We start from the raw sequence: 23705 nt of genomic DNA, 5'->3' as shown, positions 1-23705 counted from the left end.
AAAAAAAAAAAAAAAAAGTATAGAAGGTGGTTGGCAAGTGGGAAAGGGCGGAGGAGCATTACAGGTCCACTCATCCGGATGTAATAAGCGGATGGAGTCCACTGAATGCATCATCAGGCAGGGACTGTCTCAGTACGGTCACACGAATGACAGCATAAATCATTAACTCTCCTTTTCTCTGACTTGCTTTCTTTATTCTTCTTTTCATCTGGATGACTGAGCTTAAAATGACCTTCCTTTCTCCTCTGCTCAGTGCCTCCATTTGTCCCTTCCTTTTGAAAGATGGACGGACAGCAGAGAGTGGTAATATAGATGATGTGATTTTACATTTTAAAATTGGTATTAGAAAATAAAGAAATTCCTTCTGATATTTCGAATTATATCTACTGCTTGCAGGTAATTGATGTTAGTGGTTCGCCTTTGTTTCTATAGAATTGGAAATAACACCTAAGCAGGGAAAGAGTAATTGTTACTGTCATGCTGTATATACCACCATCTGCTAAAAAGTCCCCAGGGCCAATAGATGAAGGAGTGCCAAAAGTTTGTGATGTGTAAGGATGCCATTACTCCTCTAATTCCAAGTGACACCTTTTCCCTTCCAGTAGCAACATAATTACACCACTTGGCAGCCAATACCTATTTCTAACTCTTTCTCACCTCAACAATCCCAAATAGAGTATTTCCTGGGTTAAAGATGAATTCATGGCAAAATCTGACAGGGATACCTCTTCCAAAGCTGGAAGCAGAAAAGAGAGAAATCTGTAAGCAAGCAGCATTTCATGAAGCAGCTGCACTGACAATATGAGTGATTTTCCCACACAGAGATAATGACAGTCGGCCTTAACACCGTGTTCTTTTCAGGGTTAAGTGCTTCTAGTGCAATGCACTGCATGGAAAAGCTTAGCTACACTACATGAACATGACGCACCAAGACCTGATTATGCTTCATTATGAAAAAGTGTCCCTTGGCTGGCTATGGTCTGGGTGAATTGAGGGAACAAACATCAAACAAGTGTTGAAGCAAACTATCAGTTATGTACTATGGCTTGTGTTTGAGGAATTTTGTCACATAAATATTAAGTATGGGAATATATAGCTGAAATAATTGTGTATTTCCTAAACAAGGTACTCAGAACATTTTATATTACTGTTTATAGATATATTCACAAGGAAGACCAGCTTCCAATGCCAACTCTAGCTTTTGATGGATAGCTATCCCGTTAAGGGTGTCATGGTCATTGACATTTTGTTCAGGTTTTTCATAAATATCAAAGACCTGCCTTTTGCCACTGAATGATTTATGTGCTTATCACCTACAATAAATTGAGGAGAAATTCTAACGCCACAGTAGACAATTAATATTATGCCAGTTTAAAAGTTCTGTGTAATTTTGGACATCATTGAGGGTGAACTGTTTAACTGACTTCTCTCTAACTTTATGCCAACACACAGGTCTTTTTTTTTTTTGGAAGATTAGTAGCAATGTTTTGAGGTGCTTCTGGCATATTCTGATACAATTTCACATTTCAAAAATAGCATATGTTTGTAAATGCCAGACAGCACTGTACTGTAGTTTGACATTTCTTTCAGTGTGGGAATGTTGTGGATCTCTAAAAGAGAGTTGTTTGGAAAAAACTGTTTTTTGACAGCTGTGTCACATATTATGGAGAATCTGGGTCATATCTGGGTTTCCTCTATGTGGTAGTTAATCTTTTACCCCACAGATTAGACAATCACAATGTTTATGGAATAACAACCTTCATTAGTGAGAATGTGGCAAAAAACAAAGAGAACTATTTTGTTCATCTGAAAATCACAAACCTATCACAGCTCTGCAGTCAGAAATTGTTTTACTGTTTTGTTTAACACAGACACTTAATGCCTGGTTAACATACTTTCATTCTATGAACCGTTATTTACAATAAAAAGTTTATAGAAATACCCAGAGCCCTGTGGTGCATTTTGACCTGAGCCCCGAAGGGTGGAGGCGGTATCGGGTGTTTTTGTGCTGTCTAACCCAGCTGGTGAGTCTGTGATAGGGGCCAGGACCTGCGTGGATCTCCCTCCTTTGTTTTGTGCCATCAGGGCTGCGAACCATATGTTACAGGACAGCAGCTCAATCTGTCCCACTTAGACCGCCCACCAGGCTGCCGCAGAGGCAGAAGAAGCAGACGATATGGCGGTGAAGCCTGAACACGTGTTCGAATGTGTGTACGGAGTGACGGCGGGACCGACAACAGCTGGGTAAATGTAGCTTTGGTTAATGGGAGCAGGGCAGCGAAGGAGACAGAGGACAGGGCTGTGATCTCGTCTATGTGACTAATTTATTTCTCACAGTTTGAATACATCATAGTGCTTTTCAAAAAATAGTCATCCAGATTCTAACAACCACTAATTGTATTCACAGGAAAGTTATTGCCTTTAATATGTTTTAGGAGCTAATTTTGAGGATGATGTTGATTTTGCAGGCCGTGAATAATTCAGTGAGACTTAAGAAGGATTGCAGCCACTGTGTTAGTACAGTCAAATGGCCTTCAGTGTGGGAGAGAGTAAAAATACGGTTGGATCCTGTGAACCATCGTAACTTGTTAGATGTTCAAGGATACTGCTTTCCTCCGCTGTGATGAATTCCCTCAAGGGTGAAATTCGCATCTAGTGCGTCAAACTTTTTCATCTGTAAAGCAAGCAGTCTGCTATTTTTAACTGGTAAATTTTCTAAACAGAAAACTCTCCTCAAATGTCTTTAATCAGCTCCCTGCAAAAAAGCCACAGACGTGGTAAAAAAAATGCCCTCTTCTTCTGTGGTGTTGGAGTTGAACTCACCTCACCTTAAAGATTAATTCAGCTGTTGAGTTTGCCTGCTCTACCACACTGATTGAGGCTGCCTGGCTGACGCTCTGAGGGAGAGGGGAAAAAAGTTAATTAAACAGCTCTAAATTTCTTCACGTCACACTCTGCTAGTCTCCCCATGCTGCTATCTCACATTCTCCTCCTTCAACGTCATCAGCCTGTCTCTGAGGCATAGCTGATGTCTGTATCACTGCTTTTACATATCCATCTGCTTGTAAGACAACAGAAAGCTCTGCCTAACGCAAAGCTATCGGATTCATAAACTGTTGTTCTTAGCAGCTTTTTCAGAACGGGAATCCCAGGAGAAGGTCTAAACTTGTTAGGTCAGCCCAGAAGGTAAAAAGTGAGTGTTGGTGCTTCAGCAGATTGTAGAGCTATATAATTGTCTTTGGAAAAATGAACTTTATCAGACAAATCCATAGCTAAGTAATTGCCTTCGCTAATTCCCTCCTCCCATCTCCCGGTGCATTGTTCTCAGCGGGACCCTAAATCTGAGTCCGCCAAGGCCGCCTCCTAATGTGTGTGATGATGCTGAATAGTGGAAATTAAGCAGCACAATTCATAGACCAGTTCACCCCTGCTGTTTAGATTGATGGTTCTGGCTCCATTAGGAGTCGCAAGAGGTGGGATTGAATAAGTGTAGGTCTGGAAGTGCTGTTTTTACTTTGACAGGCAGCAGATTGTTTCTATTAATTACCACTCAACCAGCAATCTGCTTCTGCAAACTGATTACCCTGACTAAAACAAAAGCACCATTAAGCAGGTGAATGCTTGATGACATTCAATGTTTTCTTTGTGCGTGTGTGTGTGTGTGCATGTGCGTGTGTGTGTGTGTGTGTGTTCCTGTGGTGGGAACATATGTGTGTGTACTGTTTAGGTCTTTGTGTGAATGTGTTCATCTGGGAGAAACAAAAAAAAACATCTATAAAAATCAATGGCAGTTGCGCACTGACTATTGCGCACTTTAAAGTTACTACATCATCATACATATAAACTTATCAGTTAGACTTGTACAGTCCTGCTTTTTTTTTTTTTTTACCGTTTTTAAGAGTTATCATATTGGGGCACTGTTTGCTCCAATGATTGCTAGACTAGTTTAGTTTAATTTATTTACTTGTATATTTTGATATGTTTTGTTTTTTTATGACATTATAGAGATATCAAGATACGAGAGTGGAGCAACAGAGATGCCCGTCTGTAAATGACCAGGGAGCATTGTGGTTATATACGATAGAAGCAATCCAACCATGAGCCTTGAGGACACTCATGTGTTTTGATTTTTCATATACAAAGATTTATGCAACTGCAAAAAAATAATTGTAAACTTTGGTTATAGACCTTTGTTGAGGAATCTTGGCAAGAACCTAAATGTTGCTTTTTTTTATCATGGACTTTAACACACTTTTACTGTCTTGTATGGCTTCTTTCTCCTACACACATCCTCACTGTTGTGCAACAGTTTCACTTTAAATCTTGAATCTTTCAGAATCAAGGTCTTCCAACTGAAAATTACAAAATAAAATAAGTGTGAGTGTGCAGGATTTTTGTATTCTTCTTAGGGAGTGTATGAAAATATTTACAATATATCTGTATGAAATCTGCCCCCAGAAATGCCACTTTTTGAGGCCTAAAACCTAATTATTGACAGGATTATTTTTTGATGGACCACCAGAAAACTAATAAGAGGAAGTGACTTTAGCAAGTTAGAGCCTTTTTGGAGCCAACCCTTAGTGGCCTTAAGGGGTATTGCAGTTTAAGGCACTTCCGCATCGGCCTCATTTTTCAGACCGGGAAGCTACGTTCACAAGCACAGGGTACTGCCCCTAGGCACGTTTCTTGAACGTTGGCTAATCAGAACAAAGTGAGCTTTTGGGAGGGGGAGGGTGGGGAGGGTGCTTAAGACAGAGGATTATATATAAATCCTATATAAAGGCCAGTATGACATAAATAAGTAGTCTTCTAAACTGTGAATTATGCAAGACTACTTTAGTGGAGTCCCACAATAAATTTAATAAAACCTGTCAATTAAAATAATAAGTCTCCTTTAAGGTCATGGGACAGGATAGAAAAATAAATTATCTGTCCCTCTGTTTTTTGTGAAGAAGGAGAAGGGAAAGATGTGTGAGAAAGTGCAGTGAACAGCCTCTAAAATAAGAGGGAACATGGCAGAGTTATAGATATATAGTGGTGAATGGTATTTTATAGTTACTGTACGTTACATCATGCGATCACAGGTTACTTCCATAGAATGCATTACTGAAAGGGCAATTTGTTTTTAAACCCACTGTTTACATCACATTTTGTCTCGTCTATGCCCCAGTTTCTCCACCACATTTCCAGACTGATGCTGTCTTTTACAGAGCAGAGAATAACCAATTATTCAGATACAATACAGAATGGAAAACAAAGAGAAAAAAAAAAAGCAAACAAAACTGCACTACAAATCAAATAATAGCAACACGATCAGAATCCAAAAAGTTAGAACACGTACGTGAAGCAGATTGGCAAAGAGAAAGAGTTCTGCGAAAAACGTTATCCACTGAAGTAACACAATGCACTTATTTTTACTATTTACACTTTTTCTGAAAATCAAGTAAACATGACATGGACTGAAATTAAAGGGTTCCCCCAAAACTAAACACATCAAATCACAATGTAATAAAAATGTATCTATTTATGATTAAATAGACTTTTACTTTGTGAGAATGTAGTCTTTGTGGCAAATTGTAGCACACATTGTTTACAACAGGAAAACACAAGTGAGGATACGACTGACTGTCCATCATTGTCTACTGAGTTTAGATTAAATATGTGGCACAATACAGCCACTGGGTTACTTGTGGTCACTATATTTGAATAACTGGAACAGCGGACGGCTCTGTTAGGGCTCACTGAGCATGCAGGAGATCAGGAAAGGATTGTGCTCTTTTGGGATGCACATGGTTGCCATAGAAAGACAAATATTAAACATAATTTTAAGTGCCAGCATTCTTACTTAAAAGTCCATATTGGGAATTGGAACCATTTTTCTTGATAAAAAAAACTAAATGATTTAGATTTTTTTTAAAAAGAGACTTTATAAATGCATATCCATGTTTGCGACCTAAATAAAATGAAAAAAACAACAACAACTGCAACACATAATAATGACGAGTGCAAAACACTAAGTAAACAACCAGAGATGGTGTAATAGTTGAACACAGCACTGCCAGGGTTCTCATCGGATGTAAAGACAACCTGCTTCCATCTCTGGCATTTCATCCAGGCACTGGAGAACAGAGTGGTTACATCACACTGGTGCACTTGTTTCCTCACTCAACTTTTCTTATCTGAAGCACCGGAGCGTCTATATAAACCAGCAGAATATCTTAACCGTGTAAGATCTGACACGATAGACAGTGGCTCCACAGCAGGTTCAGCTTTTCAACTGAAATGTTGTAAGTGCAACATGGAGGGGTATCTGTGTTTATTCACCATATGTTCGTTTGTAAGTTGTGAACCTGAATAGAAAGCTATTGAGCCAATTATAAAGCGCTGTGTGTGTGATCAGGAATTGGTGGAAGGACTGAATGGAAGAAAAGAAAAAAAAAGAAAAGTTTCAAACTGTACTTAATAGAAGACTCTATAGTTATCATAACAACAATAATGCAGCTGCAATTATAGTCAACTACACAACAGAATAGGAATATGCATAAATATATTGCAGAGCAGTAAGAACAAGTTTTTTTTTTTTTCGTTTTGTCTAAAGAACTACAGAGGCAAAAATACATCTGATCATTGATAAACATAACTTTCAACAACATGACAAAAATAATCGCAAGACAGAGTAATATGTTCCCGGCAATAACTCCTTTGTGTGATGTTATCTCACAAATATGTGTTTGCTGAAAATGAAAAGGAAACCATCAGCAGACAAAAGTTAAATAGGGTTCCCAACTGGAAAGAAGTGCAACTTTAAAAGTGTGCGGGATTTAGTGGCATCGAGTGGTGAGGCTGCAGACTGCAACCACCAAAACACCCTCATCCTGCCCCTTCAAGTGTGGAAGAAAAATGCAAAAGTCCCTCTCTGAAGCTGGTGTTTGACCTTTCAGGGCGACTGTAGAAACATGGCACGCTCCGTGAAAGAGGACCTGCTCTATATGTAGATATGAAGGGCTCCTTCTGAGGTAACAAATAAACAACTCGTCTTATTTTCAGGTGATTACACACTAATGCAATTATAATTAAGAATATTTCATGATCATAATTAAAAACTATTCCATGATCATAATTAAGAATATTTAGGGGAAATTATTGGCAGAATTGCTGAACTATTTTGCTGTTGCTGAACACTTAACCTTGAAGTAACTGATTGAAGAAAATATCAGCAGTAGAGCATTTTACACAGGGACAAGAGCTGCTGTTTTAAATTGTTTGCAGGGAAGCGCATGCCTTGATGAGGGGGCGCTGGACAGGAGAGGAGCAGCTTCATGGATGGGAGGGTTTGAATGATGTGGATGAGAGAGATTGGTAATGAAGTTGGATGCAAGCTTCAGGGACCTGGACTATAGCAGATATTTTTTGAGAATAGGCGCTGATGTCTGGCTACTTAGATATTTGTTTCTTCTGTTTTGCTCTTGTGCGGCCCGAACCAGAGAGTAGCATGTTGTTGTCCTGGTGGACTGAATGTTGGCTGGGAGTCACAACAGCCCAACTGACAGGCTGAATTTCCTCAGCTGTTGCATGAAGCGCATCCCCTGCTTAGAGTTAAAAATGGAACCCCAAAGGAACGTTGCACTTCCTTGTAGACTTGAACCATTTGAATTTTTGAGTTTTGTCACGACATTGTGTTTTTCCCTGTTGTATTGATTCAGTCTGTTTAAAGTTGTAATGTTGGAAATTTTGGCAATCTCAGTATTGACACAGCATGATACAGCCACACCGGCTCTATATTTTAACATGGTGATAAAATAAATGTTCAGTGGAGAAAAGTCATTAAATAAATTAAAAGAGGTTACACACAAAATAACTCTTTGGTGAAGATTGGTGGTAAATACATAATATTTTTTATAAAATAATGTTGTAATAAAGGTGGTAAGTGGGAAGATTATAAAACTACATGTCACAAATTACACAACAATAGCAATATGGTTTTACTAAATTAACAAATCTTTTCTGCTCAGTTTGCCCTCAAAATGCCCTTCTCACACAAAATCAGTAAATATTATCATGTTGATCAGATAAACCTTCCTGTATGGATATATAAATGAAGCACGTTTAATATAAATTTATAAAAGGATTGGAAGTTAACATCAATATATTTACAAGTGACTTCCTATTTACATTAATTGCTTTTGAATGGACAGTGTTATGGATATTTCCCAACAATCCTTTACTAACCAATACATTTCTTAAGTTTTAAGGTACAACCTGATTTAGGAATCACAAGTTTGAAACTAGCAGAGTTACTAAATAGCAGGGATTAGATTTGAGTAGCAGGTGTAATTCAGAAAGTATTAACTGCAGATTCAAGGTCCACAAACTCTACATTTGTACCGGCTTTCTGTATCTGCCAAAATTACTCCAGATAAATGCTCACTGTGTCATTGAAAAACATGCCTGCCCTCTAGGCAAACTTCAGGGTGCCGAGGAAGAGGTGTGTTGTTATGAGATAGCCAGACAGAAGTCTTTCATAGGTTTTCTTGACCTTGTTCAAAGCAACCAAGTCCTGTGATCCTGTTTTTTGAGGACTGAAGAAATAGCAGTCAGGAGAGTTTTAGAGGTCTGGTGGATGAAGCTCTTAATCTCCATTCTCAGCACCGTGCAATGAAAGCGTTTGGGCTGATAAAAAGCTACTTAATGGGTCACTGGTGAATGTGGGAGAACAAAGATCGAACCCTGAAGAATTCAACAGTCTTTAGAGCAACACAAAAGTCTGCTCTGTCTCTGTATCTCTCTCTGCCTTCCTAAATGAATCTGGTTCATCCACACAATTCTCTCCGCTCCGACTTTGTCCGCAGGCATGACGTCTATTCTGTCAGCTTCACATGGACCATAAATATGAAGACATGGTACAGAGCCTGCTGAGTCCCTGTTCTCTCTCATTCTATCCTTCCTTTTGTTCACCTGCACCATGTGCTCCTGTAGATTAGAGTTGGTATTTGCCTCCTGGATACCCCAGTGCATGTCCCAAGCTGAGGCCAACCTAAGGTTAACCGAATGCAGACTCGAGCTTTGCCACCAAGGAACTCTGAGCTAGCGCGGCTTGATATGCTAGCTCTCCATATTTTTGCAAATCTAAATCTCCAAGCCCCAGGTTTTGTCTTGCATCACAGAGTCAGACAAGGAGTTTGTCGGAAGCTTTTTCTTTTCATGTTTCGGCAGAACATGGAGGGAAGGTGCTTTAATAGCCCGCGGGCTCTTAAGGTGTCTTTCCACACTCCGATTTTGATTGGCGGCTCAGGGACTCAGGCGGTATTACCATAGTTATCTCACTACACCACAGGCCTAACCGTACTCAAAGCTTCCTGAGCTGTCTGTCATGCCTCTTAATTTGCACCATAAGCAGATGTGAAGAAAAATACCGGAACAGGGTCAATTTAGGACAGACTTGTAGCAGAAAGGTCAGGTTGGTGACGGTCACAGGGGATATTTTCAAAGCCATTTACCAAAAAGTCGTTCACGCCACCTTAACACACAAACCTCGTGTATGACTGAAAGAGACCTCAACACGTTTGACCAATCAAACCAGACTATTGGTCACAGGGGGAAAAAAAAAAGTAATTTGACATAACTAATTTACAAATGCTCCATGCAGCCCGAGAACCAGTTCCATACATATAACTGCAAGCCATGAAATTACTCACGACCTTGTATCATTCTGCATGACAGATGTAGTGCAGCAACTATAGTTCATTTTTCATTTTACCAAAGCTGCCCATGATTTTCTTGATTAATTTATCAGCTGTTTTGACTACAAAATCTTAGAAAATGCCAAACAATGCCTGTTTCGTCATATGTCTTGTTTAATCCAACCAACAGTCCAAAACTCGAAACTATTCAACATAAATAAAACAAATATTCCATTTACGGAGACACAAAACAACAACAATAAAGAGGCAAATCCTCATGCTGGAGAAGCTTGAACTAGCAAACGCTTGACCTTTTTACTTGAAAACTATTTAAATAGTTTATCATTATTTCAGTTATCTAATGAATTACTTGACTAATTGTTTCAGCTCCATAAAGGTGCTTGTCAGATAATAGACTAAAGATTAAATTGACAGTATGGAGAGTCCACTGCTAAGACTTATCATGAAATTAAAAAGTAAACACAAACATCCTACTCTGTACAACTGTCTGTCTTTGAGATCAATAGTAGCAGTAAACTGGGCTACAGCTCAATTGTTTTTATAACTACACACTAAATATACAGTGACTAATAAACATTATAGTAACAATTTTGTGCAGTATTACTTGTCTTCTGTGAAATATCCTTTGGTCTTTGGATTGCATTTGTACAATGTTGCTTTTCCTTTTATATTATGTCTTTCTTTCTCTATAAGGTTTTCCACCATGATGTAGTTTGTTGAGTTTTATTTTGTTCATCTTTCTCTGTGATTTTTTTTCAGACTCTCACGGGATGGATCTGTTTGCGGTTGCCGTGCATGAGTTCGGTCATGCCATCGGCCTGGTCCACACCTCAGCCATGGAGTCCATCATGAGACCGTACTACCAGGGTCCCGTGGGAGACCCTCTGAAATATGATCTACCCTACGAGGACAAAGTCCGCGTCTGGCAGCTCTACGGTACGACGCAACATGTGTTCATCTTACCGTATATATATATATATATATATATATATAAATAAATAAAAAATTCTGTGTTTGATTACTACTGGGGAAGAGGCAGGTGTAAAATGACACAAGGCGGCCGTTTAAATAAGGGCACCTTAGCAACTGGTTAAATTTGGTGTTTACTTCATGCATCATAAAAAGCAAGGTGGACTCAAAGGTGTTTCTGCCCCTTCTTCATCTCTGATCAATGCTGTGAAGTCTCCTACCCACACGTGCCTGCAGAGAATCGTTCTCTACTGGTCATGACTCATGACCTGCCACCGCAATCAAGTATGGCATTATGGCAGTGGTGGCAACACCCGTTTGTCGGTGACAGCTCAGGAGACTGAAGATACAGCAGCCCTTTCATGCAGGAGGCAGCAATAGATGAGCTCTTTTGAGAAAGGTTATTGATCCAATGAAAACATGGATGGAGTTAATTGAACCTCGTTATTGCATGCGACTCCATCATACCATGGCCTGATATCGGAAGTGGCAGAGTGAGAAGAGAGAAAGAGAATAATGGACATGAATAAGCGAATGGAGTGCAGGAATAAATTATGAGGGACTGTGATTTGAATTCAAATGAACCCCACACAAGTGAAATGAAGTGAAATGAGTGAACACGGCAATAAAAACAGACAAAAGCAAAACGTGGGAAAATGGGAAAATTGCAATAAAACAAATTATCGGAAATACAATAAATAACTATGAATCACCAGAACGTTATTATATGTGTTATATCTTCTGCATGTAGGGGTGAGAGACTCAGTGTCCCACACAAATCAACCAAGCAACCCCTCTCAGACAGCTGAGCCTCCTGTCCTGCTGGACCTTCCTGAAAACAGATCTACTGTTCTGTAAGTACAAGATTTCAAGATATTCATGATATTTCACATGCAAGAAAAATATATCTGCAGTTACCGTACTGTAGTTCATAAAAATTCACTACAGCTTTTTCTTTGATTCTTTAGTCACTATCTGGACGACACTTTTGCCTCTAACAAACACAGTGGCCTTGCATCACCATTGTTGGAATTTAGTCGAGTGAAAGCAAACGTTATCCAACCTTTATTCAGTCTGGAAATACTATTCAACATAGCCCTGTCTGTACAGTGAAGGCCAGAGGAGTGCCAATATGAGTCAGATGGTGAACATACAACTCGGGACATAATCCATTGAAACATGTGCTGCTCCTTGATTATTATTTTTTTATGGTTTGAGTTACAAAGGTGAGCAAGCATGGACTTAAACCTCTGCAAAAGGAAGTAAACCTTTTAAAGTAAACTATGTTTCTGCTTTTTAAAGCTAAAATCCATAACTACGCATGTTTACATCATTATTAAAATGTAGCTATATTTAAATTAGGGTGATAAATTAATCTACATATATGGGCTTCCTACAAGTGGTATTTATTGCATCTGTAGCTGTATTGGATCTCATTATATATATATTTCTGTATTTCAGATTTTGTTTTTGTACATTATCATAATTACATTGTGACTGTTTTTTAAATGTTACTTTTCTCAACTTCCACTGAGACACCGCATAATTAATTAATCCATGCAGGAATACTAAGCACTTATTGTAAAAAGAGGGGTTTTTTTGGAGCTTGATAGGAAGTCATGAGGTACCAACAAAGCAAATTAGCCAAGAGACTGAGAGTGAGCTTGGGAGCCAGCCCATCTAATTAAGTAATTCCCTAAAGAAAGTTGGGCAGCCTATAGCTTTGTCAGGTTATCAAGCATAATTAGGCAAAACTTTGTCCGTTTATGTATTTTGAGGGTACATTCACACGCACATACACCCAAACCACCAAGCTCTAACCTTAAAATAGCCCCTGACAGATCCAAAGGCAAAAATATATATAAAAATACTTCTACAATTCCAGCTGGTTTCAGAAAGCACACACATGTGTGCGCGCACACACACAAATATAAACAGCAAGGGATCATTGAAAAGGATGTCAAAGCTCAACAGGCACTGGTGGAATATTTAACCACCTTTGCTCCCCCCACTTCCACCCGGCTTCATTAATTATTTCCCACTCCCTTCTTCAGGTCATGATGTGTGAAAAAGCTAGATTAGCCCTGACAAGGGCACCAATACTGACCACTAGGCAGCAGTGTAGTGTTAATAGAGCTCTGAATAGAGACCTTTGTTGGTAATATAAGGCCTGGCGGGCTCCCACTCTCAGCCCCGAGGTGCTAATGGCTCCATCATTGGCAGGCCGGCCACATCACTGCTTTTAATCACTTAAAAACCTCAGGGATAAAATGCACCCAGGGATGTCTTCATGTCAGGCTATCCGATAGCCTCTACTCTTTAGTTTTTCCTGGTGTAACTGATTCATGCGCAGGTAAGATGACAGGAATAGTATGAGCAAAATATTAGCACGTAAAGAAGATTTTGAAAAGAATCAGCACATATGTAACTACAAACATTAGATAATTGAGGTAAAACTTTTCCAAATGTCCTTTTAGATAATAAATGAATGCCCAGAAATAACTGGTGGTTAAAGATTTAAAAGTGTTGTAAATGTCCAGTTTTACATAAGAGGCTCTTATTTTGCCTCCTCTAACAATGTTTTCTCCTCCCACTTTCTTCACATCTCTCTCAGGCTGGCACGAGATACCCCAGACAGATGCACCAGTCACTTTGATGCCGTGGCCCAGATACGAGGGGAGGCCTTCTTTTTCAAAGGTACAACGGCACAAAGGGAGAAAGACAGACGCGGAGCCACAGAGCTGTGTGGGAAAAATAACAAGAAATTAGCTAAATGAGCACAAGTGGAGAAAGAGCTAAATTAAAGAGAGACCGAGAAAAAAAAAAAAAAGAGGATGGGAAGGAGAGCGAGGCTGCAGACACCCGACGCAGCCCGTGGAGCCCCGCTGAGAGACTGCAGTCCAAAAATTACATCAGGCTTTCATGTTTGCCCCTCTGGAGGAATGACCCCCACCCTCCCACTGACAATGGAAACAAGAAACAGACTCACACACTTTCAGTGGAGAAGTGTCAGTAAAGTGTGTTGAACTTTAACTGACATTTCCATGGACCTTTGTTAATCGCTTTCACTTGAATCAACTGACAGGACATTAAAAGTTTAAAGACCTTATCAGCAGTAATTTGGTCTTTTGAAAGCCGTTATTGCCGACACTCGGAATGATCAAGATGCATCATTTGCTTCCTGTTCAATGATCTGTGCGACACATCTGTCATTTTTGGGCTTACACATTTTTCCAAACAATGTGAACCCTCATTTAAAGTTAACTTTGTAACCGTTTCTGGGATGTTACCACTGAGGCCATCACAATTGTGAATTTTAGTTCACAATTAATTGTCAGAAAAAGAATTACGAGTAATAATTGAATTGTCTTTCTATGTTTCTTTTACCATTAGAGTATAAGCTTAAACACAGTGTATTGATACACATATATCTTAAGAAAGAGAAGGGCTATGTATTGGTTGTGCTTTTTGGCTATAAAACTAAATCCATGATGTCAATATACACTCATAGAAATGCAGTCGGTCGAACAGTAGAACCGCAGTGCTTCAAGATAAACAGGTGGTGTAGAAGTCTCAAACCACTGCAGAAGAAATGCTATTGAGAGCTATTGAAATGCAAAATGATTGCGGTGAGCTCAAATAACCACAATTGGGCAATTATTTAATAATTGTAACAGGTCTAGCTACCACATTAGTAAACTCAGGTTCAGGAAGACCCACTGTTGAAGACAAGATTTGCGCTTTTTGAATAAGGCAGATAATTAGTCAGTAACAGCAGTTAAACCTGATTTAGGCCTCTATGGAGAGACAACAGTCAAAGAGTCAAACATCCTAACGAACCTTGAAAACTAGCGCTACCATTAACAATCATACACATCTCTACACAAACACTTTGATAGTAACAATCTTCACACTCATTTGCAAATGTACATGACCGCGACCACGATGACGTATAGGTCGACATCCAGAACGGCGCTGGTACTAACTCCAAACTGGTCTGTTCCTCAAAGGGAAGTACTTCTGGCGACTAACAAGAGAGAAGCACCTGGTGTCTCTGCGTCCAGCTCAGATCCATCGCTTCTGGAGGGGCCTCCCAACCAATCTGGACAGCGTGGATGCCGTGTACGAGAGACCCGGGGACCACAAAATAGTCTTCTTTAAAGGTACGGTATCAAAACAAAAGGCATTTTCAATACAGTAGTTGACTCATGAAATGAGTCTTGAGATCTACTAAAAAAAAATGCGTCTGGTTTAGTGGTGACACAATCACAATATAATGATATGTTTGATATGACATTTGATAACAAATCAAATCAAAATGTGTGACTCAACCACACTTTAAAGAAGCAAATGAAAACTTGATGCCACATGAATCACATTAGATAAAACAAAATATATAAAATAACATTCCTATGTTCTGCATTGGTAGCATTGGAAAACTAAGTATAAATATGTTCTTTTTATTTAAATTAAGTTTCCTTTACATACCCAATATACAATAGCCTGCTTTGTGTTATTCATAAAACTGTAGAACATAAAAGGTAGTTGTTATCTGTGTGTCCACCGTGTTTAGGTCAAAAATACTGGGTATTCAAGGACAACATCGTGGAGGAGGGTTATCCCCGTCCAATCAGTGACTTTGGCCTACCCTTGGAGGGTGTGGATGCAGCCTTTGTTTGGTTACACAACGACAAAACCTACTTCTTCAAGGACAACCACTACTGGCGCTACGACGACCACCTGAGACGTATGGACCTGGGCTACCCTAAAGACAGCACCCTTTGGAAAGGGCTGCTGCCGAACCTGGATGACGCCATGAGGTGGTCTGATGGTGAGTAACGTTGGCAAATGTAATGCTTCCTTTGTTTTTAGGCTCTGGCTGCTCCTCATAGGTTGAGCACCAGACAACTCAAAAGGAAAGTTCTTTGAAATACTGTGACTGGCATAGACTTTATATAAAAGTGGACGTAGCTTCCTGGTCTGAAAAATGAAAGCTCGTTATTCCCGTCATGTTTTCCTGAAAAACTGAAACATGTTCCTGGAATTTACTTTTCACATTCTGCGACAAATCGCCCTTCACCACTACACTTACTGTTAGTTGCCGAGGTCAAATCCTTCATGATTTTATTATGAGCCCAGAAAAACCAACTAAAGAAATTTTACAAAAGTCTCCAGCTTCATTACCACGTGATACTGTTTCTCAAAGGCTGGATTGTAGCTGTTCTTTTATTCTAATTATTGCTTATGAAGCATTCAGATGTAATTAAGCTTATCGCATATTAAAATTGGAACCCAAATTGAATTTATTAATAAGTTTAAATCAACTTCTGTCTTTCATAGATAAGACATTTCACATGAGAATATCTATTCAAACTTAAGATTGTTAAATGTTCACGCAATGCATTTTTTCCTGACCATTGACCTCCATTTCATTTGAGTTTGTCTAATTTTGGCAGTCTCTGATTAAATCCATGATTTTTTTGGCATAACTGCAGTATTTAGATTCGAGGAAAAATTGCATTTTTCATGTGTGAATAGAGGTTGTTGTTTTGGGTTTTTTTTATGGTTATTTTGACATAGCACGCACAGGGGTTTCTGCCAAAATTCTGCTCCACATTTGCAGAGTCAAACATATTCAAACCTTGGAGCTGGGCCAGTGTAATCATACTGTGCAGCCCCACTGTACCAGCTGAGTGTCAAGGTCACAACGCCTGCTTCCATGAAAGCATCAGTCAACTGATCACATGCATGCTAATGAGAGTTGTGAAGTGGATTAACTGTATTTGTTTGAGGAAGCGGCAACAGTTCTTCTCTTTTGGGTTTGTGTGTATCGGGCATGATGCTCAAGGTTGTTTTCGATTTTGAAAATATCCCCCAAAAACCAGCCACTTCCTTCTACATTTTGGGTCATTCTCAGTGGGAGCCAGGATGTACCAAACCCTCCCTGCAGCACATGTGAATACAAAGAAGTTATTTCCCCGTCAGGTGTTCAGGGGTCTGTGTTCTCCCTTCTGAGCTTGTCGACTCAGAGGTCTGCGAGCTCTTTGATGAGCGTACCCGTGTGTGTGTGTGTGCGTGCGTGTGTGTGTGTGTGTGTGTGTGAGAGAGAGAGAGAGAGAGAGAGAGAGAGAGAGAGAGAGAGAGAGAGAGAGAGAGAGAGAGAGAGAGAAGAGGCCAGTCATACTGTTTTCAGTCAGCTCCACCCCCGGCCATTATCACCAATGAGCCTGGAAGGGTAAACTCAGAAACCTACACGCACAAATGCACATTGACAGACCATGGGTCCTGGGAACTAGAGCCACATCAAAGCCTGTTCTCTGTTTGTCTCACCAGCTCTGGATGAATAGGGAAGAGAAAAGAGAGAGATGACAGCAAGTAGGAAAGAGGAGATGGGATGACATCTTGTCATGAAAATAGAATAGAAAGGACGGGTGTGTGAAAAGTGGGTGGGATCCAGAAAAGAGAAGATATGAGGACACCTGAGGACAAAGATATTAAAGACCATGGAAGAAAAGGAGATGACTTGACACAGAGGACAGATCAAAAATCATACAGAAACAGGGAAAGGCAGTAAAACCATAGAGAATGGTTGCTGTGGGGGAAAAAAAGTACATTAGTGCAGCTGTAATGATGATAATAATCGCAGCTGCTGACATCAGTATGGCACCCAGGAATAGTTTAGCCTTTTAGTCATGGTTTAAAAAGAAAATGGAAAAGGATTTGAAAAATGTATTTCGTAGGCATGAATATTATCTTAAACCGATACGGGATCCGTTCAGGTACCAGTTGGCATTTTAATTGTAGCAGTGTCACATCAATAGAGTAATAGGAATCAATAGGAAACAAATCAGACCATTGAGTGAAGAGGTTGAGACAGACGTCTGTGTTACTGCAGTTCATAGTCTACCTGTAAAGAATGAGGTTGGTGATATTTGACACGTATGTGTTTGTACACAAATCCCATTAAAAGGCAAAACAACAATGAAATGTGACAACTACAAAGTATTGTCCGTGTAGCCACAGTCTGACAATCCTTATTCCTTTTGGCCACAGGGCTCCAGTATTATTAACTATACAAAAAAACAATAAAAAAAAAAAAAACATAACCAGCTGAGCTGAACCATTGTATAGTATGTTCCTTCATTTCTTCCCGCACTGCAGTTTAATTTGGCACAATTGTATGGTCTTGGTACCGAACAGCCAACTATTGTGTATTAATCTGCATCTAAAAATAGTCCTGAATAAATGCACTATTTACTCCTGTTTGAGAAATGTTAACCGAAAATTACAGTGTCCATTTGTTTTGAAGAAATTACTGAAGCTGTTGCATTAACGCGTTACGTTTCTGGCCCTGGAATTCATGTAATAATGAATATAACAATTAAAATGTGTACGAGACCTATACAAAACTCACAAGCTTCTATAACTTATTATGCCAAGTGAAACACAAACAAAAAGAGCCCAATGTCATCATGAACTTCATTTGTTCATCGAGGCCAACCTGTCCTCATCCCAGGGCAACAAATGCAGATAAGCACAAGGTGCCTAAAGTTTAGGCAACAAAAGCACATGGTTTGGTTTAGGAAGATATCATGGTTTGTGTTCAAATAAATAAGCCTCTGACATTCTTAACATTACGTAATATAGGTCACCTAAGTTACGTTAGGTATGTTACATACATGACATAAGTTCACTTGACTACGACCTGACTTCCCTCTCTGAATCGGTTGGTCATAAAGCCATCACCAAAGGAGTGTTTCTCTGACGCCAGCAGCTTTGACAGAGCGCCAGTAGTTGATGCCTTGCTAATGAGAACGGAATGGGACGGCGCATGACTCATCTTCAGTCAAAGAATGTGAAGAAAAACTGGAGTTTATTAATCAGAACTGGGTGATCTGAAATGTATTCACCAACTTTTGACAGCTCCATGATTTTTGCTCTCAAAGGAAAAGAAAGAACAAGTTGAAGAAGACAAAGTGGCATTCAACCCTATACAGTACGAGCCTGGTCTTCCTATAATGCTGACAGATGGCTAAAGAGAGTGACTTTGCGAGTGTGTTTTCTCTTGTATCTTTGTTAGGATTGAAATTAGTTTCAGACTTAAGAGAGGAAGGACATGTTTGGAAAAGACGACATTAAAGTCAGTCCTCCCACTGCAAATGGCTTCAGAGAGCTGCTAAAAGGCTGGAACTTGGTCTTACTGTTAGGGTGAGGCTGAGGGGAAATGCACTGTGTCCCTGATGGCAGTTCACTATAAAGCGTTCCTTTATTTGTATTCCACCATGCCACAGCACGGCTTGAATATATTCTGATTGTGCACAGGAAATGGGCGACTAGAGGCCGTGAGTCCTTTACGCACTTAATAAGAAAACTTACTTAACGTACATTTATAAGGCCCCCTGATTGTTCTTATTACTCAATATAAATACCAAAAACACCAACAAAACCAGGGTTTTTAACGACAATTATACCAAATAGAAACTAGTCTACGGCCGAGGGACAGAGCGCGCGTGTGACGGTTATATTCGAGTGATATCCAAAGGAAACTGGATAACACGTGAAGACATTTCACCTCCGAAAAGGCTTTCTCAGTTCACTGAGGAAGCCTTTCAGATAAGAGGTGAAACATCTTCAAAAACATGAAGCAAGCCCAGTTGCCTTTGGATGGTACTTGGATATACTCTGGCCTGGATGACTGAGAATCTTTACAGACACACAACAAAGAGGCATTTTCATCAGAAGCACACAGTGCCAATTTCCATTAGGTATGTTGGTCATTTTAATTAACTTAAGTGCCCTGTGGTGAAAGGACAGGCACAGTAACGGGTGTATCAGTAACAATCAAGTGACACAAGCCAATTATTGTGTCAAGAATGCCCACAAGGCATTGCTTTGTTATGTGCTGGCAAGCAGACACAAACAGATCCAACGAAATTACCTAAATCTAGTTTAGATGCAACGCAGGTCAATTTTAGCTACAGCTTCTATTTAATTATTCTTCAAACAGTACTTAAATACAAAAGTATTAAAGTCAATGTAACAAAAGCAATATCACCGAGAAGAATATGTTCATGTAAATGTGCCTGCCTTGCACTATGGCCTCACACTGTGTAGCTGAGGAGTCCGGTTTAAGGATTGTTCGCTGATGCTTCTTCTGGTGCTCAATTATCCACTTACTTCCAGTGTGGCGGCTCACTCTTGTAGCCATCACAAGAAAGAAATTGTGGCTACAACGCAACCATTACATACAAATATTCCACCTTAAATTGGTTGCAGATTAAGTTTGTGAAAATGACAATGTAGACAGTGAATTAAGATGGACCCTTACAATGCCGGACTCCCACCGTGATGACTGTTAGCCATCGGCAATAGATGGCCAAACCCCATTTCGCATTATTTATCATGAGTTATCAGCCACTGCCAGCAAAATACTTGTGACAACACATGGTGACGTGTCACACTGGTGCATGACAAATTAGCTAATTCTCGTGTTCTGCCAGTAGACGGGTTCTCTTTACCGTGCGCAAAACCCTGTCTCAACAAAACGACATGAATCTATTACTAAATCATTTCCCCCCTGTTAATAAGTCACTGTGACTTATTGTAATTAAACATCTTTTCATACTTTTTGTATCAAAATATTTTTTTTTAAAAACAAACGTTAATTAGCAACATGTCCTTAATATGGTAATATCACATCATTAGCGTTTCCTTCCAAACGTATCTTCTGTTGCAAATTAGCCGTTTACAAATCTCATTTCTAGGAGACGAGGTTGCTGCCAGGGTTCGTGCTATTTTCTGAACTGATCTCCTCTCCCAAAGTCACCAGTCTCAAATTGCAGCTGTTATATCAAATGAGAATATATGATTTTCTATGATGGATGTAAGGCCACACACACCTACCGAAAAGCATATTTTGTAATCCCACTCGGTTTCAAATTATTCCCACTGTGTCTCGAACAGGTGCTCCGTGGAGTAAGGTAATAACAATGTGAAACTGCTAAAACATAAACAATTTGCACCAGGGTTCACTGATTCATGAAATGAAGGCCTTCGATGCTTTATGCGTTATGTCCTTGTTGTGTATTCCAGACGAGAGCAAAGTCAATTCTAAGCCTTCTGTGCGTAATGAAGTCTCTACAGTAGTCTGCCCCTGTATTCTCTTGTGTGTTGTACACTCACACATGCAGACACTAATTCTGTCCCTCCGCCGTCTGTCTCCGAAGGCTCGTCCTACTTCTTCAAGGGGAAGGAGTACTGGCGGGTGCCGGGCAGTGACATGGAGGTGGAGGCAGATTACCCCCGCCTCATCGCTAAGGACTGGCTGCTTTGCACCGAGATGCAGTCGGACTCTCCGGACACGGAGACCAAAAACACGGAGACGAGAGTCAACGTGCACCGTCACCCCGACCACGCGGAGAACGGATACGAGGTGTGCTCCTGCACCTCGGACACCGCCTCGCCTTTAGGCGCCCGCCTCTCCCCGTCTCCCGTCTGGCTGCTGCCACCTCTGTGGACGCTCTTGCTGGCCCTCCGCTCTGAACTGCTATGATGCTGAACCGAGGGACGAAGCTTTATACTGCTGGAGGGCCAGGCAACAAACCAACAACTGGAAAATGTTGTTATTATTATATAATTTCACACATTTTTGATCAAATTTTGCCGTTATTTATTTTACACGTCATTTTGTGGGCACTGCCAACAACGATAGTCATTCTTATAGGCACAAACCCACTTACAATGCTTTACAAAGTTTTGTATTGAACGATCGAGTCGCCACATCTCTGCAAGTTAAGATGGTACTCAATAAAAGGGCTGGGTGTTGGTAAAAACAAAAAAAGAAGAAGAAAATTCAGACACCTCGATTTCAATGCTGGTTTCTTAACCATGCTTTTTTTCAATGCCAGTTTTATAAATTCCTAACCTGGCTCCACCAGACTATTGCTCACAGCTTCCACTTTCTTTGCTGTGATTATAGTCCTTAACCCTGTTTGCATTCAGGTTTACTCAGCCATTCTGGGTGGACCAATTAGTGACCAGAGTCGGTCGTTAAGTGCAAAAACGTTGAAGTCAGGCATTTTCCAAATGTCGTCGCAGTGTTGTTAAGTTTTTTTGCGCTTACGGTAAAGGACGCTCCAATAGTTTCAAAATGAACTCAAGAGCTACGACCACTGGATGCAACTACTGAATACAATTTACGATAGAGTCCACATAGCCATGCAGTTAATTTGGTCTGGTAACGTTCGGTTAAAAAAAACAAAATCAATTTTAACAAAAAGGAAATTACATTACGCTACAAATCAATAACTTTCATGTAGTTCAGAGAGGGAGAACATAACTCGTGACTATTTTCTGAATCTACAATTTACAGATCTACCCCCGAACGCCTCGCATACAGGCTATTAGTAGACGCTGGCTCGTCGGCTCTGCACGGAGAGTACTCCAACTTCTGCACTCGGGCACATATGAGGAAACATTGTATTGACTCACTGACGCTGAAGAGATATACTCCTGCCTAAACGTAACAAAAAACATGCCATTTAAAAAAAAAAAAAAAAAACAGTTTTGGTGTGGCTGTAACTAAAGTATCCAAATAATCAGCCTAAGCAATTCGGTTGGTGCCATAAAAGTATCAAAAGGTTTGTTACCCAGCCTCACCAAACAGAAATGTATTCTTTGTCTTGATGTACATCAGGTTTGAAGCAGCAAAGCTTCGCACACACGAGTACAACTTATTCTGAGATGCAGGGAGGTGCGAAGGTGAATGAAATGCCAAGACACACTTTATAGAAACGACAGCAGCTGCTTTATTATAAGGTGATTCCACCCAACTACTTTCCTCAATTGGTAGTCATGTAGATGGTTCCATTTTTTATCACCCCAATACACTGGAGATGAATGGGATGTCACTTCTCCTTTGAAAAACTCAGCTGTCGTGTATCTTTGCAAAGATAATGTCAGCGTTACTCCGAATAACTGAATAACCCACACGGGGGTAATTTCCTCTTTTAAACATAGTTGCTTTGAAAATAGTTTGCAACAAGGTCTGTAAATTATTCAAGACTGTTGAATTTTTAAATTAATGCAAAGTAATTTCCTACGCAGTGTGCAAAGCGTCCAGCACCACTTTCCATTCATCTCTGTTGTACCGAATGTCTCAGAAACTAGAGAAATAAAAGCTAAACTACCGACATGGCAGGACAGCACCAAAGTTAAATGAGGTATTTTTTTTATTTTTTTTTTATTTGGGGAACTAACCTTTTAATAAACTCCACAATCCACACAAATCCATGCGCTAAGTGCTCATGATGAGCACTGATGATGAGCACTCATCATGAGCACTTAGTCTGGAGGCTCCTACTCTCCCTGTGAGAGCATGGAAGAAGCATGGATGAGTAGGTGGGTGGAGCGCTTTCTTCGACTAAATCCGTTGACTCTGAAGTGAGGAGCTGCTGCTCATGCTCACCTCCGGGTTGTAGGCAATCCTCACACTTGGTTCAGTTGTGTCTGCATTCAGGTTCATATCCGTGTTTATTTTGCATTGCTTTGATCAGGTCACAGAGTCTTTTTGTGGCTGATGATTTCCTCGATCGCCCCCGAGCTCCAACATCGCACCCCCCCCCCCCCCCCCGAATTATTTTCTTGCTGTAAAGATATATTTACCAATAGACAGATATATTTGAGTTGAAAGGTTCTGCAGTTATTGCATCACCAAGTGGACTGTGTATATTTTCAGCTGTTTTCTAATGTAAAATATTTTTGTAGAAAAAATAAAAGGAATTCAATGGCTTCATAGGCTAATTACGGTCACGTGAATTTGTCTGTAACAGATTATTTTGAGTCCTCTGTCTTGTGGCTGTGTGGGTTGAGTGTGTAATTATTTAGTGTTATTGAAAGGGAGCCCGGGCTTGAAAACAGATGACAGCTTGGAGACACCAACTGGGAGCTGCTCTCCAGCTGATGTTCTTAAGCATGTTTTCTCTTGTAATGGTCACTGCTGTTCATCAGGAGTGTGCCTCACACATGTCAATCACA

At 40.1% G+C, this 23705-nt stretch overlaps 1 protein-coding gene across 1 annotated transcript in view; it reads left to right on the top strand.

Annotated features, from left to right (window-relative positions):
• LOC138624130 (matrix metalloproteinase-17-like) overlaps positions 1 to 23486 on the top strand; it is a 64543-nt gene extending 41057 nt beyond the window's left edge. The window contains exons 5-10 of the mRNA XM_069704082.1: positions 10461 to 10637; positions 11422 to 11524; positions 13285 to 13367; positions 14681 to 14833; positions 15244 to 15501; positions 20897 to 23486. Of these exons, the coding sequence (XP_069560183.1) occupies positions 10461 to 10637; positions 11422 to 11524; positions 13285 to 13367; positions 14681 to 14833; positions 15244 to 15501; positions 20897 to 21222 (1100 nt within the window). The 3' untranslated portion in view covers positions 21223 to 23486. The remainder of the gene's footprint in view (positions 1 to 10460; positions 10638 to 11421; positions 11525 to 13284; positions 13368 to 14680; positions 14834 to 15243; positions 15502 to 20896) is intronic.
• The last annotated feature ends 219 nt before the right edge of the window (positions 23487 to 23705 follow it).

This window comes from Brachyistius frenatus, unplaced genomic scaffold (assembly GCF_029030835.1).
Source record: "Brachyistius frenatus isolate BFR_SWC_R1_liver_20210118 unplaced genomic scaffold, ASM2903083v1 Contig_3, whole genome shotgun sequence".
NCBI classification, from domain to species: domain Eukaryota; kingdom Metazoa; phylum Chordata; class Actinopteri; family Embiotocidae; genus Brachyistius; species Brachyistius frenatus.
This window is presented reverse-complemented; position numbering and strand designations above follow the sequence as displayed.